Source organism: Pholis gunnellus (assembly GCF_910591455.1).
Source record: "Pholis gunnellus genome assembly, chromosome: 13".
In the NCBI taxonomy this organism is placed as follows: Eukaryota; Metazoa; Chordata; class Actinopteri; order Perciformes; family Pholidae; genus Pholis; species Pholis gunnellus.
Window position 1 is genome coordinate 24,713,820 of NC_136540.1, and position 19,825 is coordinate 24,733,644.

Sequence of the window (19,825 nt, forward strand, 5' to 3'; positions counted from 1 at the left end):
CCTCTATGCTCTTGATCTTCACAGATACGACTACCTAGAATTCACAGATTCTAGAGGCGGGAAGGTCCGTTACGACATGAAGGTTGGAAGTGAGAAGTGGCCAAAGGTAGGATATGGGGAACCATTCAGTTGTCTCCATGTGAAGCACAGTTGTTGCTCAGTTCCTTTACACACGTCTGCTGCTTCTCTTTTCTCCTCCAGAAGGTGACATTTGACGCCGGCCCTCAACTCCAGTTCCTCTTCCACTCTGATAGCAGTAATAACGAGTGGGGTTACAAGTTCACTGTGACCGCCCTGGGCCTGCCTGATATCACTATTTCTTGGATGTCAGACCTGCAGCTGCTGGTGGCTCGCCTGATGGGTCGCCTCGCTTCCAGAACCCTCGCCCTGAAATCCCCTCACGGTGAGACTTTTACCAGAAGGAAGTTTGGGAATGACTGTGTTGGAGCATATTTAGAATCCTTCTAATGTTGTACATTTGAGGTTTACATGAACAGATGTTGGAAAATGATGGATTTGCAACAATTATTTCAGAGCATTTCAGAAAGACACACTGGAGCTTTTCTCCGACCCTCTGTGAGAGATTGAAATGCTGATGTTTGCTGTCTATTCCAGAGATACGCACTGTTAAGGACCTTCCACCGGGGAAAATGTCCCATGTTCAGTCTTCTCCTTTATGGAAACCCATTCTGCGACACGGGTTGTGTGAAACAAGGGAGAAGACTCAGACTAAAACACCCACAGACCAGGTACTGTCAAATAATGCTGAACCCAGGTCATGAAGTTCCATTCTCGGGTTTATATTAATTCATTGCTTATTGACCTCATCAGCTCGGTGGTGCTCTCATACTGTGTTGCTTTTCTGTGTGGTAGACAAATACATGGACTCTTGATGAGTTAATGAGCTTCCTGGAGGACTTTGCCCGTTGGAACCCGTCCATGGAGCCGACAGACAGCAGAACAAAGCTGATGAAGACCCTCATGCAGTCCTGCAGAAAACAGCCAGTGAGGAACGAGATTGCCGTCGGGCCGAAGACTGACCAAGCAGTGAATGCCATTTGGGCAGCCATGGTGTACCACACAGCAGCCCTAAATAATGCCCTGACGACCTATGGTAACGCTCGTCTATAATCAGTAGTCACAGAGCACAAGCTGTTCTATTTATTTCTTATTTCTTGCTGTGTTTTATCCTGGTATTTCTGCGTTGTTGTCATTCCAATTTGATTTCTCCTTTCTGTTTTGTCTCGGCATGAGTAGTTAATCAGGACTGCAAGTCCTGTTTCAGTGAAGAGTTTGTGCAGGTGTATTCATTGGCAGACAGCATCAGAACATGGATGGTGAGTGTTATTGGCATGATTCGTGTCTTTGTTTATTATCTGCTGCTGAGTTTTATTCATCATCAGGTTATTGAACTGTTGTGTTGATGTCTTTTTTTTGTCTCCTGTCAGTTGGAGATGAAGCAGAGGTACCTAGTTAGCAAAATGAATGTTCCTGACGAGAAGGAAGGAGGTCAGGATGAGGTTTCCATGGAGACACTAGGTGATAACTCCTGCAAATAGACCAGTCCCGCCTTTTTTCTTTTTTTTTTTACTAACTCTGTTATCTTTTTTTATATTTTGCTGACGTCTGTTATGTTTCTCTCTGTTTAGCTGAGATGTGCATTGAGAAGAGCCTCTTGCTCTTCAGATTTACCCCCTGTGGAGCACCGTGCCAGGACAGCGACTCTTCCAAAGCTGCAGAGGGCAGCAGTGCTCCACTCCTCCGCTCAGGCTCCATCTCGGAAGGAGACTTCCAGGCCAGCTCCACTGTGGGACAACAGACTGCAGGGTCTGAGGAGGATGCCAGGGCGGAACAGAGCCAGCCCTCCGGTGCTCAAGCACAAAGCTCATCCTCTTGTGGGCACAGCAAACAAGGCCACAGAGGCTCCACAGAGAGCCTCTCCTCCCAGTCAGGGGATCCGGCCTCACCCTCCGCCTTCCCCCGTAAAGCCCCGTTCAGTCGGGCACGCCTACGCCTCCTCTCCTGTCGATCTATAGAAGAGCCCCGCATGACCCCCGCTGTCAAGGATCGCTACCCGATACTCAAACACATCCTGAACTTTATAAAGGACCAGGCTCTCACGACAGCAAGGTGACTGACATCAAGTCTTCTTTTTTTTCATTTGCGTTATTGTACCATACAGGGTTAAATCATCCAAATCTTCCCCCTGTAGCATCCTGCAGACCCTGTCCCTGAGCAAAGCCCAGGCTCTGAGCGTGTGCAAAGTCCTGGAGATGGTGCAGCAGTGTTTGCGTTCCCTGGGAAAGCCACACCTCTTCCAAGCTCCCTGCATCCTGTTCCTACAAGAGCTGCTGGCATGCCAGAAAGACTTCACAAGGTGCTTCTGTAGAAAATGTTTTCAGTTCACGTGTGGACAACAGTACATTGTTTTATGTTAATACTAGAGTCGAGCACAGTTCAGTTAAATATTTGTGATTTTGAACAACGATTTTGCTCAAAATGTCTTTTTGCGTTGTCTTTTTCAGTTATTTCTCTCAGTTGTCAGACAGCGGGCAGAAGCTAGGAGAGGAGGTGAGGTGCTCCTACCATCAGTTGGTGCTCATGCTGGTGGAGGCAGCACAAGGCTTCACCAATCTCAATGAGAAGTAAGCTTCTATCCTTGCAATGCACCACGTTCACACACAGCCTGATTCACTGAAATTTAAAAAGTGCTTGCAGCAGTGATAAGTGTGATTCCAAGTGTGTGTGCAGTGGTGTAACCTGCCCCTCCTCACTGCTCTGCAGAGCCCTGCTACCAGCCCTGTCATGTGTGCAGACCTGCTTGTTGCACCTTCTCGACATAAGCTGGGAGGTACATGACCTGGACCTCTTCCTGAATATCAAGCTTCCTGACCTCCTGCTCAGCATGTCCCAGGAGAACATCAGTGTTCATGACATTGCCATCAGGTAACATCAGACTCATTTCAGAAAACAAGGCCCCGCACAGTAGAAATGAAATGCTTTTCCGATTGATAACAAATGCTAATTATAGCAAAAGATACAGCTTTCATTATTTCCTTTTTACAAATCAATATTCCAAACTGCACCTGAGTCTATGTCAGATCTCTTACAGTATAAAGGAATAGTTTAGATTTTTTTTAAAGTGGGGTTGTATGAGGTGATTATCAATAGTCGGTGTGTACCTATATTAGATGGAGGTCGGCACGACACCGGTTTGGAGAAGCAGCCAGTACCAGCATGAGAGCAAAAATGTATTTAAGACAACTAGAAAAAGCCCGCCTAAGAAGATCTATATCAGTTTAAGTTTAATCTATATTTAGAACATTTTCCCCTCTTTACATTACCGTCAGACAGCTCTTTCTGACAACGAACTGAAGCCGTTAACAAATGCTTCCTTGATCAGTTATATTGACAACTCCACTGTTGTGCGAGGTAAAAGTACAGATTTTGTCTTGTGGTCTTGAAGAAAGCACAGATAATGGCTTCAGTTCCCCGTTGCAAAGGGCTGACGGCAAGGTAAAGTGGTGAAAATCTAAAGTATGCTTAAACTGATATAGATTTTTTTATAGGTGTCTAAAATGTGTTTTTTTGCTGCCTCAGCATTACATTGTTTCGCTCCTGTCTGTTTCTCCAAACTGGGGTCGTGCTGAGCGCCATCCACTGTAGATAATACACTGACTATGGACAAGTACCTCATACAATCCCACTCGAAACAATCTGAGTTATCCCTTTTTAAACGGCGTCCCAGCCAATTAAATTGCAGAGATAATAGATCATTTCTGCTGTTTAAATTCATTTTCAGTCAATGGACCGAGGAGGATGAAATCGCTGACTACAAGAAGAACCAGGAATGGATGGACGAGTGTATGGACGGGATGTTTGAGAAGTGGTATGACAAAATCGATGAAGAGGACTCTACGGAGAACAAGAGAAAGGTACATAAAAACAGTCCAACCATTAGCAAACAAGGAAAATTGCCTCGTGTCTGAACCTGACTGCCCCAAATGCTTCTCTGCTCTGTTTTCTTTCCTACAACCATGCCAACAGCTCAGAGAAGCTGTACTTGTTAAACACGGCAGTTCTTTGAGCTAGTGTATATCTATTTAACTCGACAAACCCACACACACAGATAACCACAATAACAGTTAGACTGAGTAAGCTAGAGTAATATCTATTTACTCTTATAACATAACCCAATCCCAAAAACCTGTCCGTCTATAACACTGTTTTTTAAGTTTAACGAGCTGTATTCAAGTCAATGTTTAATATATCTTTCAAAGCATAGGTAGGAAAGTATGGTGACAGTAATACTGTGTATTTGCCCGGTTTTATCCACAGATGCACATGTTCATTGCACGCTACTGTGACCTGCTCAATGTCGTGATCTCCTGTGACGGCTGCGAGAGGATGGCACCTTGGCACCGCTACCGATGTCTGCAGTGCATGGATATGGACCTCTGCAAGACCTGCTTCCTTAGTGAGCTCATACACAGTCACTAATCATAAGCTGGATAAGAGCATCAGAGCAAACCTGAATGTGTGAATGTGTTTTAACCAGGCGGTGCCAAGCCCGAGGGCCACGAGGATGACCATGAGATGGTAAACATGGAATACGCCTGTGACCACTGCCAGGGGCTCATCGTAGGCAGCAGAATCAACTGCAACGTCTGCGAAGACTTTGATCTGTGCTTTGGTTGTTACAATGCAAAGAAGTATCCAGACAGGTGACTCATCTTGTGCCGTTAAAACACACTTACCTTTTAGTGGTTTACCTTTATTCTCCGAGTAACCTTTTACCATTCCCATCTCCAGCCACCTGCCAACCCATCGGATCACAGTGTACCCCATGGTGACCATACGGATCAGTGACCGGCACCGCTTGATCCAGCCCTACATCCACAACTACTCCTGGCTACTGTTTGCAGCTTTGGCCCTCTACACGTCAGAACTGAGCAGTCAGAAGCAGATGGAGGGAGAGTCTTTGGACAGCAACACCTTGAGCCAGGCCTCATCCCTGCAGACACACTGTTCCCAACTCATCACTGATTGTTTGCTCAAGGGCCAGACTGGAAAAGGCAAGTCCGAACCAGCAACTGGTTAGCTTAGCTTAGCCTAAAAACTAGAAGCAGGGATCACAGGGATGATTCCTGGAGTTCACTGCACTGGCCATTTCATTTGTGCGGATTAAAGAAACAACATACTATGATGTGCTAATTAAAGCGCTTTAGAGATTGATATATTTTTTTAAAGGGACAGCTCACCCCAAAAACAAAATTACATATAAAGCGGCAAAGAAATACATTTGAAAAACTCAACAGCAATGTCTCTGTCCAAAAACTATGACCCGGTTACTTAAGATAATCCACAGACCTGGTTGAAACTGCTGTATTATTGAGGGTGGACTGTCCCTTTAATCTTTGGACAGAGCTGGCCTAACTATTCCCCCCCCCCCCCTACTTCAAGTCTTTATTCTAAGCTAAGGTAATAGCCTGCTAGCTCTAGCTTTATGTTTAGTGTACAGATGCAAGAGTGGTATTGATCGTCTAATGTAACTTGGCATGAAACTGAGAATGCGTATTTCCCAAATAGGAGAATTATTCCTTTATACGCTGGCCTTGGGAGAGAACGTTTCCTCCATCTCTTCATTATTCACACATTTTTCAACAAGTCATTTTATCACCACAATGCAGTATTTTGTAGAGTTGTAAAAGAGGGTTGCTTCATTGTTTATCCATGTATCTCATGGTCTCTCTGATTCTTCTTACCTGTATTTTTTATGTTTTGTCCTTTTTATCTCCACGTAGGACTACGTTCCTCAGCCTTGCTCGCTCTGCTGTCATCCAATGAATCAGCTTCCGATAGTGAACTGTGTCCAGTCTCTCCAGAGTCCTCACAGGAGCTCAGTACAGCCACTGACACCTCCTCTCTCCCTGGCAGCACTGCAGCAGTCTGCTCCCCGTCTTCTCCCAAAGACAAGGTGAAAAACATTACAAGATAATATGAAGATTGAAGGATCTCTGTTTTGGGGTACTGGATCATTACAGAGGCAGAATGTAGAATAGATTAGAAGTTTGTACCATACACATCTATAAATATTGCAAGAATAGATGTATAATGATAAGTCAACCTACTCTATTGTTGTTATCCTCTCACTAGAGTAAACCATTAGGTAAGGAGAAAAAGGTAAAGGAGCTGGGCTCTCCTCCCCCTGCTCCTTCAGAGGTTTCATCCCCCCCAAGCTCTGCAGAGGAAGAGAAAAAGAAGCTGGTTGCCCAAGACACCCTGGACTCCTCCAGCCTCAGCCAGACGCCTTCTGTGTCCAGCGAGGACCCCCTCTCTCCTGTAGTCCGACGTAAGCATTGAGACTACCTCCACCAGGCTGATTACAGCTCTGGTTGTGTTCATTAGTGGTTGTAACTATCCCTTAGGTTTCTGGTTTAATCCTATATGTTTTTTTGTTTTTTTTTACCTTTCTCAGCTTCAGAGTCCGGTCCAGAAACAGTCAACCCTTCGGCATCTGACGTTGTCAAGGAGGCAGACGAGAGGCTGCCCCAGGTTCCCCTTCAGGAGCATGTGTTTTCGGAGTGCTCCAGAGAGAGGATCCTGGGACTACTAGCAGCCATGCTGCCACCAGCCAAACCAGTATGTAAAACCAAACACCAGTTTTTACGGTTGAGACTATGCAACGCTAAATAAATACCCTTATGTGCTTTGTTGTTGAGATCTGGATGAAAGAAATCTATATTTCTCTCATATCTGTGTCATTTTTAACACTTTGATTTTAGTACAGAAACAAACAAGATATAATGCTTTTGTTACTTTTGGACAAAACCAGGCAAGCTGTTTACAGTCTTTATGCTAAGCTAAGCTATCCGCCTGTAGCCAGGATAGATGGGCAGATATGTCAAGTTAAACAAATACACCGAAATCTATCAACACTTTGTCAAGTTAAAACACTACATCACTTTGTACCCAACATGCACTGCTGTTCCTGAAATGTTCACGACTCAACATATTGCTTCAGCATATTTTGCATTTACCTACAGATAATATTTACATGGTCTTTCTTGTGTCCTCAGGGCAGCACCCTGTCTCTGCCCAGTCTGAACTCCATCCTGCCCAAGCTTTTCAGGGCGGTCATTTCCAATGCAGGCTCTCTGAACGAGACCTACCACCTCACCCTGGGACTACTGGGTCAGCTGCTGCTCCGAATCCCTCCGATGGAGGCTGACACTGCCGTCACAGAGGCCCTGGCTGACAAATATGACTTGCTAACACAGGGGGAGGCAGCCAGCTCAGACACCCACGGCTGGAAGACCACCCAGTTGCTTTTCAGCCTAGGGGCTGTCTGTTTAGACAGGTAAAAGAAAGGAAACCTGATGATACCACGGAAATTAATTGTAGTTTATATAAAATGTTCTGGATGAAAAACCTGCAGATATTTATACTAACAACAAGTCTGCACTTGTCAGTACCCACAAGGATTTTAGCCAATCCAGAGCCATGGAGATATGATCCTTCCCTATAAAAACAAATATAAACAAATGTATGAAATAGTTTTCTTTTTTACAGAGTGGGTCCAAATATTTTCATTTTCATCATTATCAAAATTGCTGAAGGAACGGTGTGGTTTTTACTTTGTAAAGTCACACATTAAAGTTAGAGATTTGATCTTTGTTTAGTCCTGTTATACCTGTGTAGTAACACATATATATCCCTTAATCGCACAGAGATCTTATGCCAGAGAGCTAAAATATTAGTTTGCGCTGCTGTTTGTCTGCTATTGATAACCACTGAAGAAATAATTGCCACCCACCAGCTGTTATTGTTGTTTTGCGAATAGTCTTTTCTCTTCTTTTCCTCTGTTTGGCAGTCGTATTGGTTTGGATTGGGCGTGCACAGTGGCAGATATTTTACACAGTCTGAATGCTTGTCCTGAGTGGAGCACAGTGATCGCTGCCTTCACTGACCACTGTATTCGGCAGCTGCCGCAGACATTGAAACGCACCAACCTCTTCACCCTGCTGGTGCTAGTGGGCTTCCCTGAGGTAGGCAGAACATGTGCCACTGTAAACGTTTGTACACTTGTGCTCCCTGACTTTCTAAGCTCAGCTGTGACTCCTCTGTGTCTCTGCCAGGTGCTGTGTGTGGGCACCCAGACGGTGTTTATCGACAACGCCAATGAACAGCACAACATGATTTTGCTCAAACACTTCACAGAAAAGAACCACGCCGCAGTGGTGGATGTTAAGACACGCAAGAGGAAAACAGGTTGGTGCAGTTCACTTGAAAAACTTTTACCAGCGCCTAGAAGGAAATTAACCCTCTGTGTGCTTTGTTTCTCTGTCTAGTGAAGGACTACCAACTCATCCAGTCTCAGGATTCCACTGCAGCCGGTCTCCCAGGGCAGTCAGAGGGCCAGGGCTCCCCTAAGACCCTGCTCAGCCGCTACCTGAGCAATTTCACCTCAATCATCAGCCACCTACTGCAGACCAGCCAGGACAATGGCTCTCCTGATGCTGTGGAGGCATCCTGGGTTCTCTCCTTGGCCCTGAAAGGCCTCTACAATACCCTGAAGGTACCTGCCATTACCTAGGAATCGTCGATGTGGTTCTTGGCTAGGAACAACTATCTTAGATCATATAAGATTCTTCCAGAGGTGGTGTTCTCATTCTGTTGTGTCCTCTTGGGTAGAAACACGGAGTAGAGCAAGCTCAGGAGGACATCCGGCAGTCGGGACTGACCCAGCTGCTGGTGAGGAAGTGCAGCAAAGGGACAGGCTTCAGCAAGCTGTGGTTGCTGCGAGATCTAGAGATCCTCTCCATCATGCTGTACTCCTCCAAGAGGGAGATCCACTCCATGGCCCAGGACCCAGAGCGAGACCAAAGAGAGCAGGACAAGGAGCACGACTCTGACCACTCCAGTTGCTGCGCTGACGACACCGACGTCAGCAAGCCCGACCCCTTAGAGGGCCTCGATGAGGAGACCAAGATTTGCTTCCAGGTGACGTGGGATAGTGTTTAGGACATGTGCAGCGAAACAAGCGAAAAGAGTGGTGTGTTAATCTCAAGTTTATTTTCAATGCAGATTACCCACGATGCCTTAAACGCCCCTCTGCCCATCCTACGAGCCATGTACGAGTTGCAGATGAAGAGAACTGACTCCTTCTTCCTGGAGGTGCAGAAGAGGTCAGCAGAGACTTTCTTTTTAATTTACTTTCTTCATCCGATCCACCGCTGTAAAGGTCATACTGTTCTACTTCATACTGCCTCTCAGTCAATGGTTGTGCCTTTGTGTTATTTTCAGATTCGATGGCGAGGAGATTAAAACCGATGAGACGATCCGGACGTTGGCTCAGAAGTGGCAACCCACCAGGCGGCCTCGCTCTGAGGAGAGGAACACTAAGGCCGTGGACACTGATATGATTGTGGTGTCATGCGTGGTGAGTTGTTTTAAAAATGTGACCTGAAACAGCTTTTTCTTTTTTTGTTAACAATCAGTAAACACTGCATCCACATTATATGAAATATTACAAAAACAGTACAGAATTTACACACGCATAAAAAACGATTGGACAGTATGTATACAGTAGAAACATTTTAAATAGTGATGATTATGGATATATCTTTGCATATACGAAGGGCTGCCAAGCCTTATGGAATAGTTGAAATGGAACCTCTTTAAGTCAATGAGTTTTGCCAGTTTGAAAAGTTTCAAACAGTTGTCCTCTAAGAGCAAAAAGGTTTGCGACAGATTGAATTTACTGCGCAGTAATTAAAAAGAAGGAAATGTTCCAGTAATATAAAGATTTTTCATTTTTATAATGCCCTTATAAGTGCATAATTAAAGGAGCAATCTATTAGAGATGGATGAAATGATGTTTTGCACACAAAGGGTCAAGGAGAGTATTCCCATGCCATCCAAAATTTAGAAATAGACTATTTTATTATGAACTTCCAACACGGAGGTTAAAAGCACTACTTACAGATGGCAGTTTGGCACATTACCAATTTTTTTTATTTTGTCAAAATTCTGATGTATCCCCATCATCGCCCTCCTCCCACAGTCTAAACCCAGCCACTGTGAAAAGGCCACCGAGGAGGTCAACGTAGTGGCCCAGAAGCTCATCACAAATTCAGAGAGCGACCTGCAGCTCAGCTACGCCAAGCAGAGACGCACCAAAAGTTCTGCTCTCTTGCACAAGGAGCTGGATGTGCGAAGCAATCGGGCAGTTCGCCAATACCTGGTGAAGGTCAACCAGGCCATCGGCACGCTGTACGCCCGCCACGTGCTGGCCTCGCTGCTGGCCAACTGGCCCGCGGAGGCGGCGTTGAGCGAGGAGGCCCTGGAACTGAGCGGTGCCTCGCACATGGCCTACATCCTGGACATGTTGATGCAGCTGGAGGAGAGGCCGCTCTGGGAGAAGGTGGGTGGAAGGCAGGAGAATGTGGAGTTTGTCTTATGTGATTTCCACATATGATACATTGCTGGTGTTTTGTGGATTAATGTGATCATAATAATCCGTTAATAAATAGATTCTCCAGCGGGTGCTGAAGGGTTGCAGCCAGAGTATGCTGTGCAGTCTGTCCCTCACTGCTTGCCAGTTCATGGAGGAGCCTGGGATGGCCGTGCAGATCAGAGAGTCCAAACACCCATATGACAACAACACCAACTTTGAGGTGGGTGAACTGCCTGTCATAGCTATTTATGAGACACACACAAAATGAAAATGTAACTAAAGACGACTTTGCAATAGAGCTGGCTATTTGTGCACATCCTTATTTGAAACAGGGTTTTTTTTCAAATTCAGTTTGAAGGCTGTATTGTGTCCATCTTTTCTCTCTAAAGGACAAGGTGCACATCCCCGGAGCCATCTACCTTTCGGTAAAATTTGACTCCCGCTGCTACACAGAGGAAGGCTGTGATGAGCTCATCATGTCCAGCAGCAGTGATTTCCTCCAGGACGTCCACAACTTTAGCGGCTCGCCTCAGAAATGGTCCGATTTTGAGATTCCTGGTGAGGAATATTTTTTTTTTTAAGTCGTTTAATTCCTTTTCTTCTCTATGTGATAGTTTGACATGTATCAACATGTGTGTTGTGTGTGGGTTTCCCTCAGGTGACACCCTGTACTACAGGTTCATGTCTGACATGAGCAACACAGAGTGGGGCTACAAGTTCACAGTTACAGGAGGCCACAGAGGACGTTTCCAGACAGGTACTTCACATTAGAACGGATACCGTGTCATTTTTTTGTTTGAGCGAACCTGCTTCATTTGGTGGAGAGCGTCGTGCAAACTACGAGTTTGAATCCTCACGTTAGTCAGGTCGTCACCCTTTCTGCACTTTTGCTTCTTTGTAATCAGGTTTCGAGATACTGAAGCAAATGTTAGCAGATGACCAAGTGCTCAGTCACCTGCCACTGGTTGACATCTGGGAGTGGCAGGTAGGCGTGGCCTGCCGCCAGACTGGGAACCAGCGACTCAAAGCCATTCACTTGTTGCTCCGCCTCCTGCAGTGTCAGTCCCAGACGTAAGAGTCCGGCCTTGCCTGTACATTTCTGTCTCTGTCCTTCCAAATCTCTTCAACGCTTCTCACACTTTTTCTATCACCGGTGAAATCTTGTATAAGCTGTAAGGTTCAGTCGTCATGTATAAACACCCAAAGTAACATGCACAAACATTCTCACTTGGGTCAATCCACCTGGACCTAGGTAGTGCTAATTTGGCTAAAAGGACCCAGTGCACATTCTTACCTCAGCGGTGTATTTTCCCCAGAGCTGCAGGACTCCACACAGGGTTTGCATAAAAGATAAAAGCCTTTGTAAATCCCTCATGTCCTGGTAGTCACCACGGAAATGAGGTAAAGGATGTGTTTAGGAATTTGCATGTGTGCAGATTAACTCGGCTCCCTTCTGGTCATAATGACCTAACACAATTTATGGGAATTGTAAACCCATTTCAATTTTTTCTTTCAATAATATTCTTAATGTTCCTTCACAAAGAAACACAGGACTCCCCCTCAACGCCGTCATCTTTAGCTTTTACCCGTCGTTAACGCTTCACGTCACAGACGTTTCATGCCGCAATGCGCCTTGGGAGTTGTCGTTGTCGTACTTTTTAGTTTTTTTTATGCACACAAGCTTGTAGCCGCATTAATAACATCCCACACACACTCCTTATATTATTAATATTTTTCTTCTTTTGGGACTATCTGGAAACAATGACAAGTCAAGTTTTGTTTATGGCTGTTGGTTACAAGATGCGCGACTAAGTCATGCAAGATATAAAGTTAGACTCTCGTTTCTTTCCCAGCCACATGTTTGCTTTTCTGAGAAAGTGACTCTTCATTCTGCCGTTCTGCGTGCAGACTTTTGTTTGTTCGTCTAAGTATCGATTTGTTTGCACTCCAGAGCCTGTGAGCTGACGCTGCTGCGGCCTCTGTGGCAGCTCTTCATGTCCATGGAAAACAGCCTGAGCCAGGATCCCACCAGTATCACCGTGCTGCTGCCTCTTCACAGAGCCCTCACTGAACTCTTCTTCATCGCAGAGGCCCGTGCCATTGTGAGTGACGCATACTCACTCACACACACACACACACACACACACACACGTACACACACACACACACGTACGTGCAGGCTACATCTAGTGTGTGTAGGTGCTGTTGTATTTAAAGAGGTGTGGCTAAGTGACATTTGGGGTATTTGATTAGCTGTGTTGACTGTTTATGCTGTGATGACAGCAGATGGCTTTGCTGTTGAGTATAGAAACAATTGTTTTAGTCGACTGTCCCTGTTCTTTTGGCCTGATGACATATTCAGGTTGAGGCCATTTGAATGAAATAAGAGTGAAACTTAGTATATGCTTTACCTCTGTCTTCCCCTCCTCTCTCCGTCTATATCTGTCTCTCTGTGAGATGAGCATGTTTTTTCCTCCACCCACCTGTTCTGTTCTGTGCTGGGCTCAGGGCCAACGCCCGGCCCTGCCATCTGCCAGACAGCACAGTCCACACTGGCTCCATGCAGGCTGCTTGAGAGAGGAAGAGATGCTATCCATTTTGTGATGCGTTTGGGCTCTCGCTCTCTCTCTCAATTGTCTTGAATTATTGATTAAGAGAATCCTCATGGATTATGAGCACGCCGTCAGCCAGGAGTTTCCCATCTGTAAATGCAATTGAACCAGACAGTCCCAGAAAAGCATCTGTCCGGTTCCCATCTGGTCTGTTTGGTGAGGCTCGTGGCTGCTGACCCGACGATAAAATGACATCAGTTGACTTGTCGTCCAGGGTGGAATCTGTGCTCCCATCTGCATCGACCGAATGTCGCTCCAAAGCAAGTTGCTTGAGTGGAGCGGTACGTGTCAGCGGCCACCAGGGGGCAGTAGCAGCACACAGCCGTTTATCCTGGGCTGCCCTTCATGGACACTCCAGTGTTGTTTTAACAATGATGGACACATGGAGATGGATGGATTGTGGTAGGTAGTGTTTTGCACACGGCCACGGGCAGCGGTTGTATTCAAAATAGATGCGTTGACCCATTCACTTCCTCCATATAAGCTTTGCCAGCATTCAGTCTTAATTAAGCTAACAGACTTAACACAACAGGCTTCTGTTGGTTTAAACACACACGCACACACACACACCTGCTACCTCTTGTGGCAGCTGTCGCGGTCAGTGGTGGCTGGTGTTGCACTGGGTTCAGGATGTGGTTCAAAGGTATTACAAGAGATTAGCAATGTTTTTAAAAGATGTCGGTTGAGTCTGTTAAATTGAACCTGAATATAGCCAGTGAATATGAGTCCACACTGGGTTCACACAGACGACAACTCGGCTGTGTGCCATCCAGACTGGATTCACTTTTCCAGGACTTCTGCGTTTGTTAAGAGAATTGTATAAATAGACTGTTCTGAGGCTAATGTAGAGGGGGAAAGTCCTCTTTAAAATCCATCCTGAAATGGACATAAATATTAAAATCCTTCTTCAGCTGTAGACTTCAGTGCTCTACCTACAACACCGTCTGTCGTCATCCTCCTGAAAAGTAAGGTTTAGTGAGGACTAAACTTGGGTGTGAAGGTTTGGTGGACCTCCTCATGTTGACATTTGAGATCAACTGCAGTGATGACATACAGCCCAGCTCAACCGCTTCGTAATGCCTCTCCTCTAAAATCATGGGAAGCTAATGAGTGAACACATCAAGGAGTCCTCTGTGTCCATATTAGGTCTGAGCCCACAACCAGCTGATTTTAAAGATGGAGCGCTGTTCACATTCCAGCATGAGTCCTCGGTCTTTGTACGCACACAAAGTTCACAACCAGGTCCGCTGAGATTCAGTGAACTCTCTACCCCAGGAAGTGAGCGTTATATTTAGGGAAATCAAAATGGCATGTCACGCACTACTGACTGGACAAATGATCCTAGGATGTTCCCCACTATAAACAGTCGGGGTGCTGCGAGACGGATGGTGGACGAGGGCTCTGGACTGTGTCTCCAGCTCTGTAAAAGCTCCGTTTTGCCGGTCTCGGCCCATTTAGCCGCTGTGCGTTCTTATCTGTGTTCCCTAACTCCCTGTGCTTAGAAAACCCGAGATATGCTTCTCCCGTTGGGCTTCAGTGTGAAGCGCTGTTTGGTTTGTTTATAATTGTGATTGACTGTTCCAACATTCCACAGTTTCAATTTTATGCTGAGATGGAGATGAGTGGTCAGGGAACCAGGCCTCATTTATGACCAAAATTCCTCCCTATGTAACCTCTTAGTGCAGGCTGTCTAGGGACGCTCTATTTATTCATGACAGTTTTCTGTTAACTGTTTCTTTGCGAGCTGCATTTAGGAAACATGGCAGGAGAGATCCTTGTAACAAGCCTTTGATGTGTTTTCCAGGCACAGGGCATCCTCCAGGACTACCTGTTAGCCATGACCACTGACGAGCAGCTCCTCAATCACACTGCAATGGTAAGACTTACAGCTTCTTTTGCTTTGTTTATTATTAGGGATGCACGGATACCGATATGATATGAGATATCGCTTACAATGGGGCCGATCTATTCAATTCATTTCTATGTTTATATACTATATATAATATATACTGGAATTTGTATTCCTGTTTAAGTCTTGAACAATTTGTTGCTGCCTTAAAAAGGTTTACAGTTAAATTGTAATTTCTGTTCATTTTGAAGATTTTTTTTTTTCCCAAGTTACTGGTGATTCATTTATTATTTTAATAATAAATAGCAATTCAATACATATATACCTATGTATTTAATTGTTACATTTTGCTTCAGTTAGGAAAGAAAAGGTACGTGGTATTGATATCACAACTCAGTCGGTGCGTCCTTATTTTGCATAATAGCCACTAATGACTTTTCACATCTCTGCCTTTCTATATTCAAAGTCCTGCCTTCAGCCAGGCTCTCTCAGGTCATCTTTGATGTTTTCAGTGTTGAATTGCTGCTTGACGTGGCCGATAGTAGACAAGTTACCGCTCACCCTGAAGTGTTGTAATATTATGCAACCCTTTCTTCAATATGCAGTCCCGTTGGTTGAACAGTCTTCAGTCGCCGTGAGTCAGCACGCGGCTGGAGTCTCTTCTGCTCGTGAATCACCAAGCTGTTGACACTCAGCAGATCCCTCTGCACCCCCATCCCCCCCCCCCCCCCCATTTTATTTTGAGTATGTGTGGGCCGCACTCAGGACTAATGTATTTGGTAATTACAGTCCATTAGAATTTGCGGCACAGCGAGCCACAGCGCTCAGTTAAGAGGAGCAGAGGGTGGTGAAGAAAAAACACATAGTGGGCGGTTCTGTTGAGCAGTTACCTAATACCTGTCAGGTAGAAAACACAACTATAGATGACTTGGCTGTAGTCGGGACTATTATGATAACAACAGTGCAAAGTCCAAATGTAAATTTGCCGAAGGTTGGGAAACAAATGTTCTAAAGCCATCCGCAAACAAGTTGACTACATTTTCTCTCTTAAGTCAGTGGCCTGTCATCTTTGAGTTTATTATCCCACGACGCAAGTCGCAGTGTTCAGAGGCTCGCGGCGACGCCAACAGTTCTCCTTGGCTTTTATTTATCCTGTTATTCGCTCAATTAAACACGGACCGCAGTGCACGATAGCTGTATTTTTGATACAACATTTGCAAAGGAACTGCCGACTACTAAATCATCTGATCACGCAGACAGCCAGCACGTACTGCTGTGTGTCGGGCCATTACCTGGAGCTGTGCTGGACTTCTCAGCTCCTAGGAAACCACTGGGTGAAGGGTATTGTTCAAGAGGAGAGTTGGAAAGTGACAAATCATCGATTAATGTTCAGAAGGGAGCGTAATCATTTACCCTCAGACCTAAAGAATACATACATTTGGTATCTTTGGTAGGAAATAAGATATTTGAAGTGCCACTGAGACTGTGAGACAGCTGCTGTTACTGAGTGAGCAGGTATGTCATGTCATGTTCATTGAGTTAAAGCTGCATTAATCTATATTTTTTGTATTAACAATTGATCAAATGAATGTGTTTATTGTGAAAGGAGTCTCTGCAGTTCCCCTCAGCTCTTCTGGATGTTTAAAAAAAGAAAAGAAAAATGCAATATGTTTTTAGCTCATTGTTTTTGTTTCATAGTCAGCAACTTTATAGTTTTGGTTCACTCTCAACAACCTCATTTCCAGCCACAGCAGCAAACCAGCTCTGATCAAACCTACCCAGCACTAAACCTCAGACAAAGTTAGCAACGAGCTAACAAGAAGAGAGGCTATTGGACTTTCGTTCATCAGGTTTCCAGAATGAATCCTGATGTGTTTTAAAAGGCAAATGCTTCCTTTGAAAGGTGATCACATATCAGTGCAGTGGTTTACAGCATGTCACTGCCCTCAAGTAACCAAAAAAAGAAAACTGCTTTAACACGGTGTACCAACTGAAGTAAAGCTCTTTGTAGGTTTGTAAATTTGAATAGCTTAACTTAACCAGCATATTGTGTTGGAATCGCAGCTGTTTTTAATACATTGCACATCATGAGGGTCATAAGGCAACAGGTGCAGCAGCCTGTCTATCCCTTAAATCCATCCAACAATATTGTCGGCAGTGCTTCCATTATTTCCAGTTATAGTTTTTATTGATTAATGACTACGGGACAGCTCTGGGGACTCCACAGTGAACGGAATGTAAATCTGGCCTTATATTTTTTAGATAAATGATCTTGATCAAAGTGAGATTTTGACCTGACGTAGCGCTTGTCAAATGTCACAAAACAAGAGAGACCAGAAGCATAAGACATTTTTACCAGATTCAATGACGCTCTGTACCAAGACCGAGAAAAACAACAACCCTGCGAAGCACATTTGTTTGTTAGATAAAGTGACGTAAACCTGGTGACCCCTGGATTTGCCTATTTATCATCACTCAACATGCTGTTGACACTGCTTGATTTTCTCTCCCCTGCACTGTATTTCATTCACATCCTTTTTTGTTGTTGTTGTTTTCATTGTGTAGGCTCTGAAGAACATCGCTGCCATCAGCCTGGCTATCAATTACCCCAATAAATCTACCAAGCTACTCAACATGTCCCCTTGAGAAGATGCCCTGGGAGACGGGAGGAGAACAACCGTAAGGGGGCCACATCCTGACTCAGCTGGTTTCACTTTGAACAAGAAAGGGAGAGGTGACCATCCAGTGCTTTCCTCCTTAAAGGACCCACCTCCACTCCGGTAACACTCTGCAGTAACTCTGGACAGGAGCTGTGGAGGGGTCCTCAAAGAGCCCTTTCCACACTTACTCACAATCCTTTTTGCCTTAGGTTAAACCGGTATATCAGCATGTGCATTCACTGGAACAGGAACAATTGCGGGGGTCTGTATTTTTTTTTTTTTTACTTGAAGATGCAATGCTAAAGGACATGAGGTGTGCCAAATTCGCGACCTTCAAGGGAAAGTATACTCCTTTTTTTTCGTCCCTTCCTCTTTTCCTCCTAAACAGCAGCCACCACTGGGTTGCATAGTTGATCATGGTGAAAACAGGTCACCATGGCGACGTACATATCCCAGTGGACATGTAGAGCATCCTAAAAATACTGTCCAGGACAGTGGAGTCTCATTATTCACCATGGGGAGAAAGTACTGACCTACTCGCTCATTCCACTCCTTCCTTCCTTTTTTATTTGATCTCCACTTCCTTTCTATTTCTACCCACCTTCTCTCCTTCTTCCTTCCCCATTTACTTCTGTCCTTTTCAGACAACAGAAGTGAATGACGGTATGTTTTTCAGGGCTCCTGTTGAAGGGAAGGATCCGTGCATCGTCACAGATATCCGAAACGTATATGTGACCTGCAACTTTCTGTCACGACGACGGGTGTAATGTGCACTAGGACCCACAGGATGAAGATGATACTCAAATAGCCATAGTCTTTGCAGAGGATGAGAATTCTCTTTACAGCTGAGGGAAAACTGTGATAACATACTGTTGCAATGCATTCCTCTGTGTTATTCTATCAGTATGTTGAAGTATTTTCACTCCATTACTAGTGAATGAATGAAAGACTATTTTGATGTCAAATGATGAATAACAGCCAAAAAGAAAAAATAATCATTGAAAAATTCAGAATCTCTTAAAGGCCTTCAGTTTTATCCGCTGATTTATTTATTAATCATTATTTTATCTAATGCATCATTTTCTAATGCATAAAGTTCAACGCTTTATGAAAGTCCTGATTTAGTTTTCACTGCCGTGAATGAAAAGCTGAATTCTAAATCACAGACGGACCGTCTTTCCCTCACATCACTTACAAAGACTTGATGTGCCGTCAATGTTAAGGATTGCAGTTTGACAGACTGATAAAGACACATAAAGGTGACTGTAAAATAGACACATTATCCCACTTATTCACTAGTGCCACATCTCGTGTTTCGTGAGCTGGGCGAGTTGAATTCTGTAATGATGACTTACATCTTTTGTAATTACACATGTAATTGGTGGGACACTAAGTGAAATGTTGAACGCGTCTCTTCACATTACACTACCCCCGTGTTTTATTGAAGCTGAGAGCCACCGGTGTTCATTTCCACAGAGATCAGTCATGTACTTTCAAATCTAAAGTTTTAAAAGGGAGCGAGTTGTTGGGGGGGGCGGGGGCTGTTTTCCAATCATTACTGTATTCATTTCAAATGGAGAGATTATTTTAGTTGTTGGAAGTCATGGTGGTTTATACCAAAGAAACCAATCATTGTGAGCCATGAAACATCTCTGAGAGAGCTCCTGGTAGAGTTCCTTCTCCGTTTGTCACATATCAGAGAGCCACCCGACGAGAAGCTGGAACAGAGGAAACCTTGACACTTCGTTCTGTTTTTTTTTTTTATTTTAATTTTTTACTTTTATTTTCGAAATGGTCCCTTTTCAAGGACCGTAGAATAGCTCGGTGGTTTTGTTTACACAAACATCAGCTGCGGCGAGGAGAGAGGAGGAGACACATGGCCTCCATTTGGCTTCTACGACGCCTCACCTATCTACAACGTGCCTATGGTTAAAGATGAAGCAATCATAATTTAACTCATGTTAGCCGAATAGTTATTAATTCTATTTTAAAAGAGAAATATATTGTTTCATTTGAAGTTTTTTGTAACTTTTTACTTTTAATGTTGGTTTCTTTTTCTTGAGGATGCTTGATATTTGAGGCTTACTAATTTGAATGTACATATCTGTGAATATTCCACAGGGGGAAAAAAGACTTTGATATCAATCCCTTACAAATATAAACTCTATTGGGCACTGACAGATGGACACTTGATTTTGTATGCATGGCACATTGAAGGTAAAAACAAAACAAGAAATAACTCGTA

At 44.4% G+C, this 19,825-nt stretch overlaps 1 protein-coding gene across 1 annotated transcript in view; it reads left to right on the top strand.

The window, feature by feature from the left end:
• Positions 1–19,125, top strand: part of zzef1 (zinc finger, ZZ-type with EF hand domain 1) — a 28,276-nt gene extending 9,151 nt beyond the window's left edge. Inside the window, exons 23-54 of the mRNA XM_079171447.1 lie at positions 25–106; positions 202–403; positions 616–749; positions 874–1,114; positions 1,258–1,337; positions 1,449–1,539; positions 1,650–2,130; positions 2,213–2,377; positions 2,526–2,645; positions 2,785–2,946; positions 3,803–3,935; positions 4,339–4,477; positions 4,559–4,724; positions 4,813–5,075; positions 5,805–5,977; positions 6,157–6,352; positions 6,479–6,642; positions 7,080–7,360; positions 7,874–8,048; positions 8,139–8,271; positions 8,352–8,578; positions 8,695–9,003; positions 9,088–9,188; positions 9,307–9,442; positions 10,067–10,426; positions 10,536–10,679; positions 10,849–11,017; positions 11,118–11,216; positions 11,365–11,530; positions 12,411–12,561; positions 14,876–14,947; positions 17,486–19,125. Of these exons, the coding sequence (XP_079027573.1) occupies positions 25–106; positions 202–403; positions 616–749; positions 874–1,114; positions 1,258–1,337; positions 1,449–1,539; positions 1,650–2,130; positions 2,213–2,377; positions 2,526–2,645; positions 2,785–2,946; positions 3,803–3,935; positions 4,339–4,477; positions 4,559–4,724; positions 4,813–5,075; positions 5,805–5,977; positions 6,157–6,352; positions 6,479–6,642; positions 7,080–7,360; positions 7,874–8,048; positions 8,139–8,271; positions 8,352–8,578; positions 8,695–9,003; positions 9,088–9,188; positions 9,307–9,442; positions 10,067–10,426; positions 10,536–10,679; positions 10,849–11,017; positions 11,118–11,216; positions 11,365–11,530; positions 12,411–12,561; positions 14,876–14,947; positions 17,486–17,566 (5,596 nt within the window). The 3' untranslated portion in view covers positions 17,567–19,125. The remainder of the gene's footprint in view (positions 1–24; positions 107–201; positions 404–615; positions 750–873; positions 1,115–1,257; positions 1,338–1,448; positions 1,540–1,649; positions 2,131–2,212; positions 2,378–2,525; positions 2,646–2,784; positions 2,947–3,802; positions 3,936–4,338; positions 4,478–4,558; positions 4,725–4,812; positions 5,076–5,804; positions 5,978–6,156; positions 6,353–6,478; positions 6,643–7,079; positions 7,361–7,873; positions 8,049–8,138; positions 8,272–8,351; positions 8,579–8,694; positions 9,004–9,087; positions 9,189–9,306; positions 9,443–10,066; positions 10,427–10,535; positions 10,680–10,848; positions 11,018–11,117; positions 11,217–11,364; positions 11,531–12,410; positions 12,562–14,875; positions 14,948–17,485) is intronic.
• The last annotated feature ends 700 nt before the right edge of the window (positions 19,126–19,825 follow it).